At 42.4% G+C, this 23435-nt stretch overlaps 1 protein-coding gene across 5 annotated transcripts in view; it reads left to right on the forward strand.

Annotated features, from left to right (window-relative positions):
• The window catches only part of acsl1a (acyl-CoA synthetase long chain family member 1a), a 175459-nt gene that overhangs the window by 147077 nt on the left and 4947 nt on the right, over positions 1 to 23435 (forward strand). For all 5 annotated transcript variants that reach the window (XM_043705803.2, XM_043705794.2, XM_087973477.1 and 2 more), the window contains 7 exons: positions 5429 to 5563; positions 7116 to 7250; positions 8204 to 8299; positions 9584 to 9656; positions 17465 to 17553; positions 20308 to 20424; positions 22554 to 22697. In XM_043705803.2, coding sequence (XP_043561738.1) covers positions 5429 to 5563; positions 7116 to 7250; positions 8204 to 8299; positions 9584 to 9656; positions 17465 to 17553; positions 20308 to 20424; positions 22554 to 22697 — 789 coding nt within the window. The remainder of the gene's footprint in view (positions 1 to 5428; positions 5564 to 7115; positions 7251 to 8203; positions 8300 to 9583; positions 9657 to 17464; positions 17554 to 20307; positions 20425 to 22553; positions 22698 to 23435) is intronic.

The following is a 23435-nucleotide window of genomic DNA, read 5'->3' on the forward strand; positions in this document are numbered from 1 at the left end:
ATAAAGAATTGTCAAGAGTTTGAATTATGTAAAAATGAATTTTCAATAAATGATTGTCCATTATCTCTCTTCATAGATTTATGCAAAGTTTAGATTAGATTCCCTACAGTGTATAGAAGGAGGCCCTTCAGCCCAACACAACCCTCCGAAGAGTAACCCACCCAGACTCATTCCCCTACCCTATATTTACGCCCCGACTAATGTACCTAACACTATGTGCAATTTAGCATGGCCAATTCACCTGACCTGCACATCTTTGGAGTATGGGAGGAAACCAGAGCACCCGGAGGAAACCCACGCAGACACGGAGAGAATGTGCAAACTCCACACATTTGCCCAAGGTGGGAATTGAATCCAGGTCCCTGGTGCTGTGAGGCAGTAGTGCTAACCATTGAACCACCGTGCCGCCAAATCTAAATTAAACTCCATCTGCCACTCCTCAGTCCATTGGCCCATCTAATCACGATCCCATTGTAATCTGAGGTCACCTTTTTCGCTGTCCACTATACCTCTAATTTTGGTGTCATCTGCAAACTTACTAACCATACTTCCTATGTTCACATCCAAATTATTTATACAAGTGATGAAAAGTAGTAGACCCAGCACCGATCCTTGTGGCACATCACTGGTCATAGGCCTCCAGTGTGAAAAGCAACCCCTCACCTCTGTCTACCTTCGAGCCAGTTTTGTATCCAAATGTTTAGTTCTCCCTGTATTCCATGTGGTCTAACCTTGCTAACCAGTCTACCATGAGGAACCTTGTCGAACACCTTACTGGAGTCCATATAGATAACGTCCACCGCTCTGCCCTTAGCAATAACATGCCATTTTTTAAAATCAATTTGGCCAAGATTATTACAAGATTAAGTGTGATTAAAGATAGATGAAGTTTACCAGTGGTGAACTTAGAGCTTAATAGGGGTTTTTAACATTATGTAGGGTTTTGGTAGAGAGAATATTTTGTCCTGTGCAGGGAAATATAACTAAAGACCACCAGTATGACAGTAGTCACTAAGAACTCTAATAAGGAATTTAAAATAAACTTCTTTACACAAAAAATGGTGAGAATGTAGAACTCTCTACCAAGGAGAACTATTGAAGCAATTAGTACAGAGGAAAACTAGGGATGGGGGAGAAGGGAATACTTGGGTACCATGGTAGATTAAGATGAGAAGAGACAGAAGAAGACTTAAGTGGAGTGAAGAATGATTCAGTTAGCACTGATCAGACTGTACGGATTGTTCCTGTGCTGTGTATCCTAAGCAATAAATGCCAAATGGTGTCTGCTTTGGGATTAATATTCTCAACCCCTGCACAACATGGATATTGGCGAGAAAATTGGGAGAATCACACGAGACTGGCAATTAGGAGCTCCCTGTTTTTGAGAGGAGAAAAACATTCCATTTTCCAAGTGTTGAATAGGGAGATGAGATTCTTTCTGCTGAGCAGCAAGTAGCCAATTTGCATGCATGAACATACTTATGATTACATTATGTTGTCCCATCGATATGCAGCTCCCCATTCTCCCACCCGCCAAATAGAAACTAGACAGCATCAATTACTGACATGAAACAGCATTACCTGGTGACTTCAGCTTGCCACTTACTCCCTCTGACCCTCCATCAGTCATTAATATCTCAGGGCATGCACAATGGACAACTATAGAGGGATGGTGCAGAACATATGAGACAAGTTTGGGAAGATAGTGTGAGAAAACTTGGTAAGGCTATGGTATGGAGAGAAATCCTCGAAGGAACTCACTAAAATTGACCCTTCATTGATTTCTGGTAAGATCCCAGTTCATCCATCTTTAATCACACTTAATCTAGTAATAATCCTGAGCCAAATTGATTTTTTAAAAAAATGACATGTAAACGTACCGTCAATCTATCAAGAGAGATAATAGACAATCATTTATTGAAAATTCATTCAGCTGCTGTGGAGCATTTCCAGGGAGAGAGAGTTGAACCACTGTTCTTTGACATATAATAAATTTACCTTCATTCAACCTATCAACAACTTGAGCGGTTGTCATTGACCCAACACTGATCTATTCTTGAAGCCAAAGACTAAAAATATTTCAGCAAATAACTTGATTCCCCAAAGCCTGTGCACAAGGCACAAGTCAAAATTGTTATGCAATACTCCCCACTTGCCAGAATGAGTGCTGCTCCAACAACACTTAAGCTTAATGCCATCAGTTCAAAGAAGTCCACTTGATTGGTACCACATCCATATACTTCCAGTCCCTCCACCACAGACACTCAGGAACAGCAGTATATGCTATCTACGAGATGCACTGCATTCACCAAAGTTCCTTAAACAGCACCTTCAAAATCCATGACCATTACCATCTAGATGGACAAGAGCAGCAGACACATGGGAATACAGCCACTTGTAAGTTCCTCTCCAAGCCACTCACTATCCTAACTTGGAAATATATTGCCGTTCTGTTTATATTGTTGGGCCAAAATCCTAGAATTCCCTCCCTAACAGCATTCTGAGTCAACCCTCTGCAGGTAGACTGCAATGGTTCAGGAAGGCAGCTCATCATCATTTTCTCAAAAGCAACAAAGGATGGGCAATAAATGCTGGCCCAGCCAATGGAGCCCATTCATTTTTATTCAGTCATGGGATATTAGTGTTGTTGGCTAGGCCAACATGTTATTGCCTGTTTCTAGTGCCCTAGAGAAGGCGATGATGAGCTATCCACTTGGACACAATACCATTAGAATGAGGTTCCAGGATTATGACCCAGCCACACCGAAGAAACCATATATTTCCAAGTCTGGACAGTGTGTGGCTTTGAGGGAAAGTTGCAGGTGGTGTTCTCACAAAGCTGCTGCCCTTCTCCTCCTAGTTGAAAGTGTTTGGAAGATACTGTCTGAGGATCTTTGGTGAATTTCTGCAGTGCATCTTGTAGATGTTGCGCATTGCTTCTCCTGAGCATTGGTGATGGAGGGAGTGAATGTTTGTTGATGTGGTTCCAATCAAGCAGGTTGCTTTGTTTGAGACGGGGTCAAGCTTCTTGAGTGTTGTTGGAGCTGCATTCACCCAGATAAGCGAGGAGTATTCCTTCCTTAATTGTGCATTGTAGATGGTGAACAGTTTTTGGGGAGTTAGCAGATGAGTTACTTGCTGCAGTATTTTGAGCCACTGACTTGCTTTTGTAGGTATTCTATGGTTAGTCCCATGAATGGAAAAAAAAGGAAAATTTGTAATTTAGTGTGCTGAAAAGGCAAAGTGCTCCTGACATCTAATGATTTGGAGACGCTGGTGTTGGACTGCGGTGTACAAAGTTAAAAATCGGAGTGCTGGATTTGTGGCTTCTCCACAATCACCTGATGAAGGAGCAGAGCTCTGAAAGCTAGTGCTTTCGAATAAACCTGTTGGACTATAACCTGGTGTGTGTTGTTTAACTGATATCTAATGTTCGTGATAATGTTAATGGTGTTTAATTGCATGCAAGTCAAAGGCATTAACAGGGGATTTACTCATTATCCAATAAACAGGACTAGACCGAAACTGGTGTGGCAGAAGTGGGTACTGCAGATGCTGGAGATTAGTCAAGTATTAGAGTGGTGCTGAAAAGCACAGCAGGTCAGGCAGCATCTGAGGGACAGGAAAATCGAAGTTTTACGCAAAAACCCTTCATCAGAAATGAGGGCATTCATGTTGAAGGGCTTTTGCCCGAAACGTCAATTTTCCTGCTTCTCGGAAGCTGCTTGACCAGCTGCGCTTTTCCAGCACCACTCTAATCTTGAAACTGGCATGGCTGGGTAACAAGGTGTATGTTTTAGTCATTTGTATCTCTGCAAATAAAGACTAATAAAAGTGTGTAAAGTTTGGTGCCATTTCCATTCTTCACTTGTGGGCTTTCTTGAATAGAACAGCACAAATCCATCAGAATTTACAAGAAGCAGTTCAGGAAATATGCAGCAACTTTAATTGGCATCAGTAGAATCGTAGAGTCATAGAGATGTACAGCATGGAAACAGACCCTTCGGTCCAACCCGTCCATGCCGATCAGATCTCCCAACCCAATCTAGTCCCACCTGCCAGCACCCGGCCCATATCCCTCCAAACCCTTCCTATTCATATACCCATCCAAATGCCTCTTAAATGTTGCAATTGTACCAGCCTCCACCACATCCTCTGGCAGCTCATTCCATACCCGTACCACCCTCTGTGTGAAAACATTGCCCCTTAGGTCTCTTTTATATCTTTCCCCTCTCACCCTAAACCTATGCCCTCTCGTTCTGGACTCCCCAACCTCAGGGAAAAGACTTTGCCTATTTATCCTATCTATGTCCCTCATAATTTTGTAAACCTCTATAAGGTCACCCCTCAGCCTCCGACGCTCCAAGGAAAACAGCCCCAGCCTGTTCAGCCTCTCCTTATAGCTCAAATCCTCCAACCCTGGCAGCATCCTTCTTCACCCAGAGAGTGGAATGCTCTGCCCCAGAGGGCAGTGGAGGCCCAGTCTCTGGATTCATTTAAGAAAGAGTTGGATAGAGCTCTTAAGGATTGTGGAATCAAGGGTTATGGAGATAAGGCAGGAACAGGATACTGATTAAGGATGATCAGCCATGATCATATTGAATGGTGGTGCAGGCTCGAAGGGCAGAATGGCCTACTCCTGCACCTATTGTCTATAAATCTTTTCCGAACCCTTTCAAGTTTCACATCTTTCCGATAGGAAGGAGACCAGAATTGCAAGCAACATTCCAACAGTAGTCTAACCAATGACCTGTACAGCCGCAACATGACCTCCCAACTCCTGTACTCAATACTCTGACCAATAAAGGAAAGCATACCAAATGCCTTCTTCACTATCCTATCTACCTGCGACTCCACTTTCAGGCAGCTATGAGCCTGCACACCAAGGTGTCTTTGTTCAGCAACACTCCTGAGGACTTTACCATTAAGTGTATAAGTCCTGCTAAGATTTGCTTTCCCAAAATGTAGCACCTTGCATTTATCTGAATTAAACTCCATTTGCCACTTCTCAGCCCAATGGCTCATCTGATCAAGATCTTCTTGTAATCTGAGGTAACGTTCTTCGCCGTCCAGCACACCTCCAATTTTGGTGTCATCTGCAAACTTACCATACCTCTTACGCTCACATCCAAATCATTTATATAAATGAGAAAAGGTAAATCCTTGTGGCACTCCACTGGTCACAGGCCTCCAGTCTGAAAACAACCCTCCACCACCACCCTCTGTCTTCTACCTTTGAGCCAGTTCTGTGTCCAAATGGCTCGTTCTCCGAGAAAAGACAAGTTAGTGGTTCAGGTCTCATCCATTTTTTTCAGAATCCAGAAAGGTAATGAACTCAGACTAACAAGGGCATTGTATTCCTCCTTGTTTATAGAGGTGTATGTCAATATTGTAGCTTTTATGCTGATATATCTAATTTACTTTGCAGATTGTGGTTCTATGCCATGGTGCACGAATTGGCTTCTTTCAGGGAGACATCAGATTGCTAATGGATGACATCAAAGTTTTGCGGCCAACTATTTTTCCTGTTGTCCCTCGACTGCTAAATAGGATGTATGATAAGGTATGTATGAGCTCTTTCTGTAGTTTATCTATTGTGATTTGCAAGACCGAATGTTTCACATTTCATGGAAAAATTAAATTACAGTACTGTGCAAATTATTGATTTCCAGTTACCAGTTGTAAAGAAGGCTAGGATTCATAAGTGGATATTTAACCAACCTTTAAATCATTTGCCATTTTGTAGGTAAAATTGACAAGTGATGCTTTCTAAAAGTTAGGCCCATGCTTGGCTGGACATTAACCATCAGCTTTTTACAGAAACTCTAATTCTGCAATATAGCAGCCTCTTGTATACTGCAAAGCAGCTTTGTAAATGCCACAACCTCCAGCCCATTTATGACTGTCTGATCTATTGACAACAGGTCAAAAGGATGCCTCAATTAGATTTTACATAGACATACTAGAAATTACAATACAGAAACAAACATTTCTGCTAGGTGTTGATTTGTATCCTAATCCTTTGTATCCTAATCCTATGTACCCATTCCAAGGATCTTTGCCACCAATCCCAACCCGTTTCCTTCATCAATCTATCTAATCTATTAATTGTTGACATTTTCTCTTCTGCAATCACTAACCTCTGGCTATGTGTTTTACAGTCTATTAACTGTTTATGTTCCAATAGAAGTTATTCATTCTCTTCAATATTTACTCCTTGTTCTAGATATGTGTTTCTACTTACCAGCTGTTTGCAAATTAGTGTTAAACACATCTGTTAAATCATCTGGGAATGTCTGTTGCAATCTCTCATTTTCTTCTATACCTGTGTGTTCACTGTCTGTCACTTTTAATCTTAGTAACCCCCAATAATGTTTGTGTTTTTGAAGTGCTCTGTAGTTTCCGATGGGGCTTCCTATGAAGAGGAGCAAGATATTGAGTTCAGCTTCTAAAAGAACCTATAACTACCATTGTAAATGATGGTAGTTATGATATCTAATAATTATTTTGATTCTTCCCTTTATTGTTTAAACTTGCTAAACAGCCAGATGAATGATTAAAGATCATCTATGGATTAGATTTAGTTGTGGAGAGAGATTTGAGAAGAGGGATCTCTTATTAGAGTTGGAGAATAATGGAAAATCTACTGATCAAGTTACAGCAAAACAATATTTCCACTGCTCAGCAAGACAGTACTGAGGGAGCACAGAATTAAAATCAAAAACAAATTTGTTTGGAAGCAGATTAGAAGATTGAATTCTTTGCCATAAATGTATGATTCCATAAATTATTTTAAGAGGCGCTTATGAGGTAAAGGGGATATGAAAGGAAATAGGACTGAGCAGGATCTTGTGATTAAATGTGAAGATGTGTAGAGAATAGCAAAGCTTCATATTTGATGGACTGAATAGTTGGTTTCAGTGCTGTAACATTGTATGACTCTATGAAAAAGAAAGTGACTGTGGCACCAAATTTACTTTTCTCAAACACAAGTAAAGCAAAAGTCTTTAGAAATCTTTCATTTCCTTTTGATTGCATTCAGTTGCCTAAATTAGGAATGAGCTGACTGCAATTTCAGTGCTTCTTTGACAATTTAACATGAGTTTGATTTGTAGATCCATAGCCAGGCCAACAGCTTTCTAAAAAGATGGATATTGCAAATTGCTACTTGGAGAAAAACAGCAGAGCTTCGAAAAGGCATAATGCGACGCAACAGCATATGGGACAAGTTGGTCTTCCGGAAAATACAGGTTTGTATCACACATGCAGGTTCTAACTAGGGAAAGGCTTTATCCAATAATATTTAACATTGAACCCTGATGCAGTAGTAGCATTCTATTGTCACTTTTTAACATGGAAAAAAAAGTACCACCAACTTTCTTACATGTGCCCTGCAACAGTATCACTCGACACCAAGGATTAGCGAAACTTAAACATCAAATTGTCTAGGGCAGGATCATGAGATTTTTGGCACATACTAACAAGGTGAAAAGGGCTGAGTGTGTTCCATTTGACGTTTGCTCCAGTAAAAATCTGGCATGGACTCTGGCTGAACCAAAAGTATAGTCGGGATGAAGTTCCAGTTTTATGTTAATTCTCACCAGCTTTACCCCTAGTATTGGAAAGCCCCAACAATGGAAAAGTACCTAAAATCAGGTGAGAAAAATTGGCTTTGGTTTTGGCTTTCAGTATTTGCAAGCTCCTGGCCCTTCTAGTTCTGTCCAAACAATAGCTGTGTGACCTTTACATGACTCACCAAGTGGGAATTGCTGCCATTTTACAGCCTTTGCATTGTAACATGACCAGGCACTGCCTGCAGTGCCCTCCTCCACGAGCAGGCAGGTTTCTGTCAAGTGGGAGAATGAGGAAATTTGGGCCAGACAAGATTTTGTTAAACAGGACTTCCATGGGTTATTTAACATTATGTTAGCTATTCCATTCTTGACCAGAAGCATCCATGAAGATGTATGTAAATCTCCAAAAAAAAATGAAGGTCCGTTTAGTAGATCTCCATCTCCTTTGCTTTTTGGGTTGTGTTCTGGAAGTGGGAGCTTTCTGGCTGCATAGAAAAAGTAGTTGTGTTTCATGACATTTTGTATATAATTCAACAGCAAAGGTATTACTTTAATACACCGTGAAGAAATATTGTTTGATATTCAAATTTCTTCAATATTCTGGTTATCTCTGCGCTTTCTATCTGCAGGATAGTCTTGGTGGCCAGGTAAAATTAATGGTAACTGGTGCGGCTCCTGTGTCTGAGACCGTGCTTACCTTCATCAGGGCTGCTGTCGGTTGCCAGGTAAGCTGTACTTCTGATCTATGATCCTGTTTAAACATTACTAATTTTTCATTTGTACGTGAAACTTTAGTGAGAAATTAGCTTGTCTAGTTTCGTGGATCTGTTATCTAGTTTATTTTTAAATATGCAGTCAGAGACCAGGTGTGTTAATCATTACTCTAAGGAAGTAACTGTGACAGGAGTAGTCATCTGCTCAGTAGATGGTGTCTTCTGTCTCTCACACCCCTAACTTTCTTGCCAAATGAATTCCATGTCCCTAACACATAACACCCTGGCCAAAGCCACTAACAAAGTATTTGGGTACAACTACCATGATTTCTCATTCTTGGTGTTTTCTTTGTCTTAATGCACTGCTGACCATTTTTTTCTATAACTTACTTGCTATCATCTGGTTTCAATTCCACCTGTACCAGTGCAGACATCAGGGCTTTAAATTCTGCAAAGATTTTCTGTTTTCCACTGTAATTCTACTGATTTCCCACAAGTCAGAAATTTCACAAAACCTCTGTGGAATCCTAAAACTCATGATTCCTCAAATGATTTCTCTTGCACCTGCAATTAATCTGTGGGATACACACATCAAGGCTGCATCTGTGATTCTCTCTTTCTACTCTTAACTATCTGAATGGAATCCCATGACACCAATATTCATAGCCCAAGGTCAGCTTTTGCAGCATCAACTTTACAGTTCATTGACTGTCATCAACTTCTCAAACTGTGATGCTTTGCATTGAACCAACAATAGTTGGAACCTTTCCAAATGGCTAGGTTCCAATATTAAAATCTTGTACCCTTGTTTTGGAACTCCCACCACCCCCAAAAAATGGAAGCATTGTACCTGAATCCTGATCTTTCCTAACTTGGCATCCACACATTCTTGTCCACATTATCAGTGCTGCATGAGCAATCCTGAATGGGTGGGGACCTTCAGATTTTTATTTGTGTGATCCAGTAGACCAATTAGTAGAAGATCCATAAATGACAGAGTCCTAAGCTGAAACACACTGCAGTGAAATGCTAATATATTATACTTTGTATCTTCTTAATATTTTCTCATTTAGAATAGTGCACTCAGAAGTGAAGGTGCTGCTGATAAAAAGCCACTTGGGGGTTTGTTGGTATAAGTATCCAGATTCATGGAGTCACTACATCAGAATTCTTTTTTCAGCATTTTACCCTCAATTGACAAATGTTGAGCCATGATTTTGGGGGGGGGGGGGTAGTTTCTGTTGAGCATAATCTATTTTTAAAAAATTGATGTGCCTTTGTGGTAATCCTTTACAGTTTTATGAGGGATATGGACAAACTGAGTGCACTGCAGGCTGTTCAATGACCCTTCCTGGAGATTGGTCAGCAGGTAAGACTTGCCTTTCCCCTAATAAACCTCTCAATACAATACATTGGTTGTTTCTAAAAGAACAGGAGGGACAAATTTGACTTGGTCTGCCCAGCACCACAATTTACTGCTCTTGGTCTGCCTGCCTGACTCCCATTTTGCTTGAACCTCAGTCGAGGTAAGTCAGTGCACTTGTCTGAAGCAAGTGGGAAGGGAATAGGCAGGATGAAAAACAGTAATCCAGTGCGGGGAGCCTATTGCTCACCCCACAGTCATTTCTGCTGAGTGTTCTCTGCACTGTTCTTACTCATGGCAAATCTGAAAATATCTGATGGGTGTTATTTTTGTTGGATCCACTGTCCGCTTGTGCATGGTAAGTAGACAATTGCTATCTTTCTGGAATTGGCTAGCTGCGTTGGGATTCCTGAGAGCTCACATAGTGAAATGCAATAGGACCACAGTCCTTAAATTGTCCTCACCTTCTCTATGGCATGAAGAAAGGCAGGAGTGGGAATGCTCCATGCCACTTGATTGTTCTCTGCCTGCATTTGAAACTAGTATTTTGGTGTCTAATTGAAAAGTATGCTGATGTCTTTGTAAGTGAACAATTCTGAATGGTTGTAAACTGTGGATGACTAATTAATCGAGCTGAAGGTGGAGGGAAGAAAAGAGAATAGTTTTAAACACCCGGAGAAATCAAAACTCATACTATAAAGAAAACATTAAATAGGTATGTGGACGAGAATGGAATTGTGTAGCGAGTCCATTCAGCCCAACAAGTTTGACCAGCTCTTCAATTGAGCATCTCTGCCTAGTGCCAATCTCCTGCTTTCTCTCCATGTGCTTGCGTACTGTTTCTATCCAAATAATCATCCTATGCCTAGAATAGATAGAAAATAGGAGCAGGCCATTTGGCCCTCTTCAATGCCTCCACATCAGGTGGCACGGTGGCACAGTGGTTAGCACTGCTGCCTCACAGCACCAAGGACCCGGGTTCAATTCCCGCCTTGAGCAACTGTCTATGGGGAGTTTGCACATTCTCCCCGTGTCTACGTGGGTTCCCTCCGGGTGCTCCGGTTTCCTCCCACAGTCCAAAGATGTGCAGGTTGGGTGAATTGGCCATGCTAAATTGCCCGTAGTGTTAGGTGCAGGGGCAAATGTAGGGGAATGGGTCTGGGTGGGTTGCTCTTCGGAGGGTCGGTGTAGACTTGTTGGGCTGAAGGGCCTGTTTCCACACTGTAGGGAATCTAATCTGAACTTGCCTCCACTGCATTTCCATGCCCAAAATACTTGCTGAATGAAAAAGATCTTTCTCACATTACCCTTGCTTCATTTGCACATCACTATTAAATCTCTGTCCTCTTATTCGAGCATGAACAGTTTCTCCCTAATGACTCTGTTCAGTCTGCTCATGATCTTGAAAGCCTCTATTGAATCTTCTCTCAGCTTTCTTCTTCCCAAGGAGGATAGACCCAACTTCTTCAATCTGTCTTCATGACTGAAGTTTCTCATTACTGGATCCATTCTTGTAAGTCTTGTAGCAGGATAGGTGTTTAAGTTTAGAGAGATGGATGTGGTATTAGTTTTCCATTCCATACGAACAAGGAAGAGTAGACCACTTGGCCCTTTGAGTGTGCTCCACCATTTGATAGGATCATGGATGATCTGATTTTAACCTCAACTCTGCATTCCTGCATGTCCCAATAGTCTTTCATCCCCTTGGTAATCAAGAATCTTTCTATCTCTGCCCTTAAAAATATTAAAATATTTCTGCATCCACTGCCATTTGAGGACGGGAATTTCAAAGAATCTCAATCCTCAGAGAAACATTGTTTCCTCATCTCTGTCTTAAATGAGCAAACCCCTTATTTTTAACCTATGACTCTAGTTCTAGATTTTATCCAATGAAGCAGCCTTTAAAAAAAGTGGGTGAAAAAATCTAACATTTTGGTTTGAACAATGTTATTTTTACTGTCTTATTGCTATAGACTTTTATTCTCTCAACTCTTCCTCCTTTTACTTCTCTTCCCCATTACAGGTACACAATCCATTATCTGAAATCGTTGGGGACAGTAGTTTTTCAGAATTCGGAAGTTTTCGGTATAAATGGCATATTCACAGTGAAATAATTTTTTGAAAAAGACCTAACCGCAGACGCACATGTGAATAGTACAAGCGCTGAGACACAATTAACGTCTGTGAATGCTGGACCACGCCGGCATGTTGCATCGGAGTTCGAGTGGGTGTGGAGTTGGCTCGCCCTGTTTGCACACCAAAGTGACGCTCCATACTCCGAAAAAAGAGATTTCAGAATTTTGGATAAAGGATTGTTTATCTGTACTAACCTAAACTCTTCCGTACCGTGGCATGAACTGAAAGTGATATAATCTGTTGTTTCTACGTTCTGTTTTTTCCATGCCTTCTCTGGATTGATTTTGCCATTGGGCAGGGAAACTAGCATTGAGAAAGCTGCAGCAGGGACACTGTATACACATAGGCAAGGGTTTAGGTCACGGAAGGGTTTAGGTCAAGGCTTTGTTTTATGGCTGCGCTCACTGAGATGGTTCCTGCCTGCATGTTGCACAGTTCATGCTGTGCCATGCCTATGAGTGAGTTGATCTTCAGCCAGAGTTGAAAGCTGCTGAAAGCACAGACAAGTTTTTTTTTCTTGCTTGCCAGTATTAGAGAATCATAGGGGTTTTGGAGGTTGATTGGAAGCATCTTGGTGTGCGACATGCTGAGATGGCAATCTGACGCATAGACACGTTGGTACTGCTGGTACTGATCATCCCAGTCTGCAGGCACAGAGTGCTGTCTTTGTCTTGTCTTTTCGGATTCTCAAGGTCAGGGGATCGGTGCTCGTCTTGTCTGGGGTGGTGGTATTTGGCGAACAGTCCTGTAGAATTAGCACAGGCAGTCAGGGGAATCACATATGGTTTGTTGATAATTTGTGACCATGGCAGTCAGGAGTCTAAGGGCTGATTGTTGAAATCCGTCAGGGGTGGTGAGGTGTGGTGTCAGGGATGGGGGGGAGTCAATGAAGGAGGGGTGGGAGTCAAGGCTAGGGCATGTATGTATGTATGAGGAGAAAGTGAGGTCTGCAGATGCTGGAGATCAGAGCTGAAAATGTGTTGCTGGAAAAGCGCAGCAGGTCAGGCAGCATCCAGGGAACAGGAGAATCGACGTTTCGGGCATAAGCCCTTCTTCAGGAATCATGTATGTATGTATGTATGTATGGTACTAGGGGGAGATCTCGAGTTGAAAGGGAGAATTCAGAACAACATTGGATAGACTTGTATAGAATATAATTTTTTTACAAAAAAATACAGTAAGAAGTGTTTGTGTCACCATAATGCAACACCTACATTAGTAACAGAAATCATATTAAAAAGATAAAGACAAAGTCCGTCTTTGTTCAGTTCATGGATCATGGGTTCGCAAGGTCAAGGAAAAGACAGGATCAGCATTCTCTACCACCTCAAAAAGCCGACATCAAAACTGCAGAATCTCGGACTACTGGAATCCCAGGCTAGACCACCATGCTGCTGCTGCAGAAGCCACCTCAGAGACCCACCTCATCATCAAAGCAGCTGTTGAAGCAAAACACTACATGGGGCCATTGGAATCCCAGGTCGGATAACCCTGCAGAAGCCTCCTTAAGCATCCTGAGCTGGACCCATCATGCCACCGAAAACACAGACCATCAATCCCAGGGACCACCAGGACGCCATGAGGAACAGACTACACTACCTTCACCACTGCGGCAGCCTCCAGAAACAAGGCTCTGCTAGAGCACGGTATTGACGTGACTAACCCCTCATGGCCTCCACAGGAAGAAGGTAAAGGAGCAGGGTGAGGGGATCCAAGATGGTGGCGATCTAGAAAGATATGTTGCAGAGCTCTTCACCACATCGCTAGTGAGATGAACTCACAATGATCCTTTAAATGGGAGGCAAGAGAGATTGCAGGCGTTTCGGGAGAGAACACATGGGAGATCTGAGAACGGCTCTAGGGTTCAGCAAAAAAAAAATCCCAACCCTTGTTTCCAGTGTTTGCCACCGATGACTGTTCTGAGATGAGAGAAACTCTTTCACTTTTTCTATTCCCAGTTTATGACCTTGGTATTGTGAATGATGGGCGCTGCTGCTGGAGGGATGTCAGTCGATGTGGAAGCCTATCTAAAAGCCCAGAAGCAGCAACAGGGTTTGAGAAGCATCCAGCACAGGGAAAAGTAGCAGCTGCAGGGCCCCTTGAGATGCGTGAGTGAGCAGGAAACCCAGAGGTTTCCTGGCCTGACTCCACTTCCTGAGTAACAACTAGACACAGTGCCGATGCATTTTATGTGCCCTAAGACTCAGTGACAGAACTGTGCTGGAGGCTGGCGCAGGACCTAAGGGCTCACAGTTCCTATGAAAGCCACTGCAGCACAGAATGGCAATGCCACTGGCTCCTTCCAGGGAGCAGGAGGTGACCTGTGTGGGATTTCTCAGTCATGCACCCAAAGGCATCAAGGCAGTGGCCAGTGACATCTGTACAAGATCACAGTGTTTACTTCATTCTCCCATGAAGAGGTCAGTGCTGTAGCCTGGGCAGTAGGAGTCAGGAAGATAGCTGGCTTCACCCAGGTACAGGAGTGCCTTTGACTGTACACATTGGCACTGAGAGGGCCATCAAAACACTATGGAATTCATCAACAGGAAGGGGTTCCAATCCATTAATGACAGGGTGATCTAGAATCACCATTATCCCTTCTTGGAGGTGTGTGCTTGCTACTCTGGCAGCTGTTACAATTCATATATTCTAGAGCACTCGTGTTCCTGGTGCATTTGATGTGATGTAGGGGGCTTACAAGGCTGGTTACTGGGGAGCGAAGGGCTCCCCACTGTGACCATGGCTCTTGACATAATTGAGTAACCCCTGTCCCGATGCACGCGGCTTTACAAAAATGGCGCAGGCTCAAGTGATATTGGTCTTTTGGCAGCTATCAGCTGAGTTGCAAATTGCATGGTGCATTTTAAGGTGGGGTGGAAATTGGCTGTGAGAGATGCCACAAGGGCAGGTGAATATATAATGAGGTGAGTTTGGTGAGGTTTGGAGAGAAATCCTGCTAGGCCTTGCGATGAGGAACCCTCCAAATAACTTGACGCAATTTGGACTTGGCCAAAAAAAGTAAGATTCAATCATTGATAACAAATCTTCAAAACATAAATCAGATGCTGTATATTTATAATTAAACGTTTCCATCTTTCCTTTTTAGAAATCACTTATTTCTCTAGTATACCCTCTCCGGCAGGTGTTGTCTCTAAATTTAGACAGACCACAACGTTGGGAAATTTGCTGACAGTATGCTGAATTTCCTGAGTTGGGAGATATTTTGTTAAAAATACAGTGCAAATGCTCAAAGCTTTTTATATTGTTTAAATGCATCAGACTACAACTGAATATGTAGGATTAGGGAAAACCCTAAGGCTTTCTATAGGTATGTCAGGAATAAAAGAATGATTAGGGTAGGAATAGGTCCAGTCAAGGATAGTAGTGGGAAGTTGCGTGTGGAGGCTGAAGAGATTGGGGAGACACTGAATGAATACTTTTCGTCAGTATTCATTCAGGAACAGGACATTGTTGTCGATGTGAATACTGAGTCGCAATTAAGTAAAACGGATGGCTTTGAGGTATGTAGAGAAGAGGTGTTGGAAATTCTGGAAAGGGTGAAAATAGATAAGTCCCCTGGGCCTGATGGCATTTATCCTAGGATTCTCTGGGATGCAAGGGAGGAGATTGCAGAGCCATTGGCCTTGATTTTTATGTCCTCGTTGTCTACAGGAGTAGTGCCAGAAGATTGGAGGCTAGCCAATGTGGTTCCCTTGTTCAAGAAGGGGAGTAGGGATAACCCTAGTAACAAGAGGCCGGTGAGTCTCACTGGGCAAAGTCTTAGAGAGAATTGTAAGGGATAGGATTTATGAACATCTGGATAGGAATAATGTGATCAAGGATAGTCAGCATGGTTTTGTGAAGGGCAGGTCGTGCCTCACAAACCTTATTGAATTCTTTGAGAAGGTGACTAAGGAGGTGGATGAGGGGAAAGCGGTAGATGTGGTGTGTATGGATTTTAGTAAGGCATTTGATAAGGTTCCCCATGGTAGACTACTGCAAAAAATACGGAGGTATGGCATTGAGGGTGAGTTGGAGGTTTGGATTAGGAGTTGGCTGGCTGGAAGAAGACAGAGGGTAGTAGTTAATGGCAAAGGTTCATCTTGGAGTGCCGTCACTAGCGGTGTTCCACAAGGATCTGTTTTGGGACCATTGCTGTTTGTCATTTTTATAAATGACCTGGAGGAGGGGTTAGAGGGTTGGGTGAGCAAGTTTGCGGATGATACGAAAGTCGAAGGAATTGTAGACAGTGAGGAAGGATGTGGCAGGTTACAGCGGGATATAGATAAGCTGCAGAGCTGGGCAGAAAGGTGGCAAATGGAGTTCAATGTAACTAAGTGTGAGGTGATTCACTTTGGTAAGAGTAACAAAAAGATGGGGTACTGGGCTAATGGTCGGATACTTGGTAGTGTGGATGAGCAGAGAGATCTTGGTGTCCATGTACACAGATCTTTGAAAGTTGCCACCCAGGTAAATAGTGCGGTGAAGAAGGCATATGGCGTACTGGCTTTTATTGGTAGAGGAATTGAGTTCCGGAGTCCTGAGGTCATGTTGCAGTTGTATAAGACTCTGGTGCGGCCACATCTGGAGTATTGTGTGCAGTTTTGGTCGCCATACTATAGGAAGGATGTGGAGACACTGGAACAGGTGCAGAGGAGGTTTACCAGGATGTGCCTGGTATGGTAGGAAGATCGTATGAGGAAAGGCTGAGGCACTTGGGGCTGTTTTCATTGGAGAAAAGAAGGTTTAGGGGTGACTTGATAGAGGTGTACAAGATGATTAGGGGTTTAAATAGGGTCGACAGTGAGAATCTTTTTCCACGTATGGAGTCAGCTATTACAAGGGGGCATAGCTTTAAATTAAGGGGGGGTAGGTATAGGACAGATGTTAGGGGTAGGTTCTTCACTCAGCGAGTCGTGAGTTCATGGAATGCCCTGCCAGTAGCAGTGGTGCACTCTCCCTCATTATGGGCATTTAAGTGGGCTTTGGATAGGCATATGGAGGATAGTGGGCTAGTGTAGGTTAGGTGGGCTTGGATCGGCGCAACATCGAGGGCCGAAGGGCCTGTACTGCGCTAAATTCTTCTATGTTCTATGTTCTATGTGTGCAGTAAAAATATATATCGATAATGCCCAGGGTATGCAGTATTACCACCTCCCTCAACCACAGATTGTACTGTGATTTCTGTTCCTTTTATTGATTCCACTGATTTAAGATTTCATGTAATTTTCGGGTGCATCTAACTTAATTTACTTGTTGTATTTTTTTTGGTTGGTGTGTTCTTAGTAACTCAGGGTCAAGATTAGAGTGGTGCTGGAAAAGCACAGCAGGTCAGGCAGGATCAGGAAAATCGACGTTTTGGGCAAAAGCCCTTCATCAGGAATTGCGTATCCAATGATAACAGTTTGAGCTGGTAACAAAATTGTATTCTGTAATTTTGCCCTTCAACACTAAATAAATACACAGTAGTGAAGCTTAATTTTCTTGATAACGTATTGGTTAGGTTGATATTCCATGAAAAATAATTTTTTATGTATGTTGAACAAATTTTAATCTGGTTAATGAACATTTTTACTATTTGCATATACCTTTTTACCATGACCGCTGCCCATTATGGGCGGCATTTTAGTTCATGCAGGTGAACTCCTTCATTTCTGTTTCTCCTGTTTCATCTGCAGGACATGTTGGAGCTCCAATGCCTTGCAATCTGATTAAACTTGTTGACGTAGAAGAAATGAACTATTTTGCAAGAGCAGGGGAGGGTGAGGTGAGCAGATAATGTTTTGTATTCTTGCATGTTATGAAGATTTAATTTTGGACTGGTGCATTAATCTAATGTAGAGGTGATTTAAAGACAGCATTAAGCTCTGCAATCCATTTACAGGGGATTGCACAGTATGTTATCCTGAACCATGGGAATGTTCCACAAGGAGAGAATTTGGTAATTTAGCAACCTGATTACCTTCAGTCATATTGCTGCAAGAGTGAATTCAACTCTGAGAATAGGGTCTAGAATAAGACCTTTTTTTAAGAAAAAAAGTAATTTATGACATTAAAAAGCACAACACTTAACCTGAATTAAGCAGAAAAAATCATGCTGGAAATACTTAGGAGTTCTGGTGGCATCTCTGGAGAGAGAAACCGAATTAATACTTGAGTTAAACCCTTTCATTACAAGTGGAAAATGATAGATACATAATATATTTGTGTAGGTGAAATGGTGAGGTTAAGAAAAGAACAAAGGGAGGGTCTGAGAAAAGAGAAGGTCAAGGGGAGATATTCCATGTCATGAGGGGTATTGTTAATGTTAACAAGCAGGCAGTAATTCCAACAGCAGAAAGGTTGGTAAAGAGCAGATGCAGATTCAATGCACTTTTTATAAAAGCACAATAACAACATGAAGAAACACTGTTTCACAATGAGTTGTTATGATTTAGAATGTACTGCAAAAAAGGATTTTAAAAAATCAATAACTTTCAAAAAGCAAATTGGATAAACACTTGAAATAGGAAAATATTGGAGGGAAAAGGGAGAGTTGGGGGAGAGGGACTAATTGGATTATACTCCAAAGAAGTGGGACATGCATAATGATTACGAATGGAATTAAAGTCTGAACTAAAGAACAGGAAAACATCCTCACACACGCTGGACAGCAAACAAAAGGTTAGAGTGAGAACACATCCTAGCTGAAAATGTGTTGCTGGAAAAGCGCAGCAGGTCAGGCAGCATCCAAGGAACAGGAGAATCGACGTTTCGGGCATAAGCCCTTCTTCAGGAATGAGGAAAGTGTAGCCAGCAGGCTAAGATAAAAGGTAGGGAGGAGGGACTTGGGGGAGGGGCGTTGGAAATGCGATAGGTGGAAGGAGGTCAAGGTGAGGGTGATAGGCCGGAGTGGGGTAGGGGCGGAGAGGTCAGGAAGAAGATTGCAGGTTAGGAAGGCGGTGCTGAGTTCGAGGGATTTGACTGAGACAAGGTGGGGGAGGGGAAATGAGGAAATTGGAGAAATCTGAGTTCATCCCTTGTGGTTGGAGGGTTCCTAGGCGGAAGATGAGGCGCTCTTGCTCCAACCGTCGTGTTGCTATGGTCTAGCGATGGAGGAGTCCAAGGGCCTGCATGTCCTTGGTGGAGTGGGAGGGGGAGTTGAATGTGTTGAGCCATGGGGTGGAAACGTTTCAGACAACACCTCTGGGACACCCGGTCAAACCAACCCAACCACCCTGTGGCTCAACACTTCAACTCCCCCTCCCACTCCACCAAGGACATGCAGGCCCTTGGACTCCTCCATCGCCAGACCCTAGCAACACGATGGCTGGAGGAAGAGTGCCTCATCTTCCGCCTAGGAACCCTCCAACTACCAGGGATGAACTCAGATTTCTCCAGTTTCCTCATTTCCCCTCCCCCCACCTTGTCTCAGTCAAATCCCTCGAACTCAGCACTGCCTTCCTAACCTGCAATCTTCTTCCTGACCTCTCTGCCCCCACCCCACTCCGGCCTATCACCCTCACCTTGACCTCCTTCCATCAATCGCATTTCCAACGCCCCTCCCCCAAGTCCCTCCTCCCTACCTTTTATCTTAGCCTGCTGGCTACACTTTCCTCATTCCTGAAGAAGGGCTTATGCCCGAAACGTCGATTCTCCTGTTCCTTGGATGCTGCCTGACCTGCTGCGCTTTTCCAGCAACACATTTTTAGCTCTGATCTCTAGCATCTGCAGTCCTCACTTTCTCCCTGAGAACACATCCTAACCTATTTTAGTGTTAAATTTGAAAGGCTCAGAGATGCCTCTCAATGTGGACATGAAACTCTCTGGCAATATACTTTCAATATGGAAACCAATAAATGGTTATTTGAAACATCAGAGTGAATCAAAAAATTTTCAAATTGTTGGACGAAATATGTTGCATTTGCACTGTTTAACTGCCATCTGCTGTAGTGTAAATATATGTTCAGAGAATAAGGTGAATAACCGTGTAGATTCTACAATCTGTTTAGATTCCTGGCTTTTATTTTTGCTTGTTCATTGGATATGAGCATCGCTGACAGAACTTGTAAAGACAAACTATATAGGCGCAGGAGTTGATCATACAGCCTGTCTAACCTGCTTTGTCATTTAACATTCTCATGGCTGAATTTTGGCTTCAGCTGCAGTTGGCTGCCTGCTCCCCATATTTCTTTGAAATTTGGAAGGTGCTGTTGAAGGATCCTAGGTAATTGCTGCAATAAATGGTACACAAACTGCTGCCACTATGTGCTTTGCTGGAGAGTTTCATGGTTGATAGCTGGGGTGAAAATCAAGCAGATGTTTTGCCCTGGATGGTATTGAATTCTTTGATTAATTTTGGAGCTGTACTTATCCAGGCAGAAGATGGCAGTGTCTGATGGATCAAACCTGGATATCCTTCCTGTTGTTTGCACCAGATTATTTTGTGGAGGAATGAAGGTTAACACTTGGAAGTGCATTACTTTTATGATCAACACTTTGCTCATAGTGTCAGAAATTCTCTTTGTGTTTCATCTTTCAGATATGTATAAAAGGGACAAATGTTTTCCGTGGTTACCTTAAAGACCCTGAGAAAACAGCAGAAGCTCTGGATAACCACAGCTGGTTGCACACAGGGGATATAGGAAAATGGCTGCCAGTAAGGAAGATATTCTTGATTATCTCCTTGTTCAACAGGTTTGCAATGAAACTCTGTTGTTATAGGACCCTGAGAGATTCCAAAGGATTCAGATGTAACTTTGAAAATTTGTTAATATCAATTATATTGTTTGTTTTCCTCCTCTTTCCCAACCCCAACACACACACACGCTCCTTTACTTTGTTACCAGTATCCTCTCATTTTTTTCTGGAAATATGATTTATTTTTAAATACAGTACTCTCCACCACTCTTAAACAATTGTGGCTGTAAGCTTTCATGGCCTCTGGAATGAGCTTTGGGTTGGTTATTTATGTGTCTGACCTGAGAGGTGACCCTATCAGAATTTGGAAAACTTTCCATTACGTGTGGTAATGCTAGTGTGAATAGAAATAGAAATAGCAGTTTAACTATGACAGAATAGAAATACTTCTTCTTTGCCTGTGAAGGTTTGAAAATTAATCATCTGAGCAAAATAAAATGGTGTATAATATGTAAATTCGTTGCTGCAGTCGCGGGAATTTAGAAGCAACTAAAACTGTGAGTATTGAAAAATACAAATTTTCAAATCATTTTAATTTTGGGGAGATTGTGAAATTGCTGAGGACTTGAAGATGTTCCCATTTTGAGCTCTTTGAGTTAAGAATAGCTGAGATTAGAATTCAGGCTGAAAGTTCATCTACTCTTCCCCACCAAATATCTAAACCCTTATCTCTTAAAGTTTATATGTTGTGCAGCAGGAGATACTTATCACTTTGGTTTCATTAAGTAAGATTATTAGTCAGTGCAAATTTAAGGAGCGGATTTGTGCTATGCAGCCATTAGGAATTCAGTTGCAATGTTGCAAAATCATTTAATGTGGCTTTCTTAACACTTACTCCCACCTCCCTACACTTGCCACATGTCACATTTTAATGTGTTGATATTTGTAATCAAGTTCAACCTTGGAAGAAAAGTTAAAATTCAAAATGGTGACCTATCTGCTAACTAATGCCTAGCTGGAACCATGAAGCAAAAGTCTCAAGAAGTGATAATGCTTGTGCAAAATACTGGTCTGTGTTCTCCCTACCACATACTCTGTCCCACCCTTTACAATGGAGAACGGTTTGGCTCAAGGGTGTCAAACTGCAGCTTTGGAACTGATCTTCTGTGATGTTGTGATCATGTGATGCAAGGTCTGAGAGCAGCAGAGGGGAGAAACGTTGGAAATGGTTGGTTCCCTCACAGTCCTTAATGACTACATTTGACAGAAAGGTGCAATGGCTTATAAGTTAGGTTGGCAAACTTATATGGTCAGCAATAATGGTATTTTTGCAGTTAAGACAGATAGTTGCTGAATCAAATCATCACTCCGTGTTATTACTGTTGGTTTTGAGGACCAATTGTCACGACCTACTCTACTCCAAACTCCTGATAATTTATTTTTACTACATCCTCCCCCTTTCATTCTGCAATCTGACCCTCTAATGACGAGTAGGAAAGAGAGACCTTGTGGCAATTTTGGGCCCCATATCTCAGGAAGGATGTACTGATCCTGGAGGGCGTTCAGAGGAGGTTTACAAGAATGGTTGCAGAAATGAAAAGCTTATCATATGAGGAACAGTTGAGGACTCTGGGTTTATACTTGATGGGAGTTTACAAGGATGAGGGGGCTCTAATTGAAACATACAGTATACTAAATGGCCTGGACAGAGTAGATGTTGGGATGATGTTTCCATTAGTAGGAGAGACTAGGACCTGAGCGCATTGCCTTAGAGTCAAGGGAAGATCTTTTAGAATGGATAGAAGGAGAAACTTCTTTAGCCAGAGAGTGGTGAATCTATGGAATTCATTGCCGCAGAAGGCTGTGGAGGCGAGGTCATTGAGTGTATTTAAGACTGAGATAGGTAGGTTCTTGAGTATCAATGGGATCAAGGGTTACAGGGAGAAAGCAGGAGAATGGGATTGAGAAACTTATCAGCCATGATTGAATGGCAGACTAGACTCGATGGGCTGAATGGCCTAATTTCTGCTCCTATGTCTTATGGTCTTAAGTAATTTCTGAGTAGTGGAACCTTTTTAATAGCAAGATTTATGTTAGAATTGTGCAATAGCTTCTGATTAAAAGGCAGCCTTTGTTTTGCTACACCAGAATGGCACTCTGAAGATAATTGACCGAAAGAAGCACATCTTCAAACTGGCACAGGGCGAGTACATTGCACCAGAAAAAATTGAGAACATCTACATCCGAAGTGAGCCTGTGGCCCAGGTGTTTGTCCATGGTGACAGTCTGCAGGTAATTCGAACCTCTAAATGGAACAACAGAAGTCCTCCATTTTGAATTCTTAGCTACTATAAGCAACGGTGGCTTCTATGGGGTGAATTTTAATTTGAGTTCTAGCAACCCATCGGCTCTCAATCAGGGAATTAGGGAATGATATTGGTTGTAAGTTTCTGCCATGGGTCTTCATGTGACTGAACAAGCTGATTTCCAACTTTGGCTGTATGGGTCAGGATGTCCCATAAGCTGTTGGGATCCAGAGGGCAGGATTTGATTCTTTTTATACCCTCCCTACCACTGCCTCATCATTAAGGTGTTTGGATGAAAGGAAGTGGGACACTGATGTGTTAGGGTACCTGATCTTCCCCACTTGATGTAAGCAGAGGGTATCCTGAAGAGGACCACTCAGTCATGGAGGTTGCTGCCCAAACACACCTCATTTCTCCCCCCCCCCCCCCCCCCCCCTAATACAGGTGTCCAACAACCTTCATGCATCTGTCGCCTGTGGGCAGTTTCTTGATTAGGAACTCCCAGATTTGTTGCCCTGTCCCCATCACTAATTCATTATCACCACAAGACCTGGCAAGTGAATCATATTTTACATTGTTTAACATGGGGACCTTGAATTGCCATCATTGTCCACATTATTTATTGATGGTATTGTGGTCAAATTTTGGTGAAATATCTAGCCATGATAACTAGCAGTGCGTGTTGCTGCTGCAGCCTTCGTCTGTCTTCAAGGAATTCATTTGC

This window comes from Chiloscyllium plagiosum, unplaced genomic scaffold, assembly GCF_037043375.1.
Source record: "Chiloscyllium plagiosum isolate Xiang-an unplaced genomic scaffold, Cpla_swu_hap1 HiC_scaffold_2, whole genome shotgun sequence".
Classification (NCBI taxonomy): Eukaryota; Metazoa; Chordata; class Chondrichthyes; order Orectolobiformes; family Hemiscylliidae; genus Chiloscyllium; species Chiloscyllium plagiosum.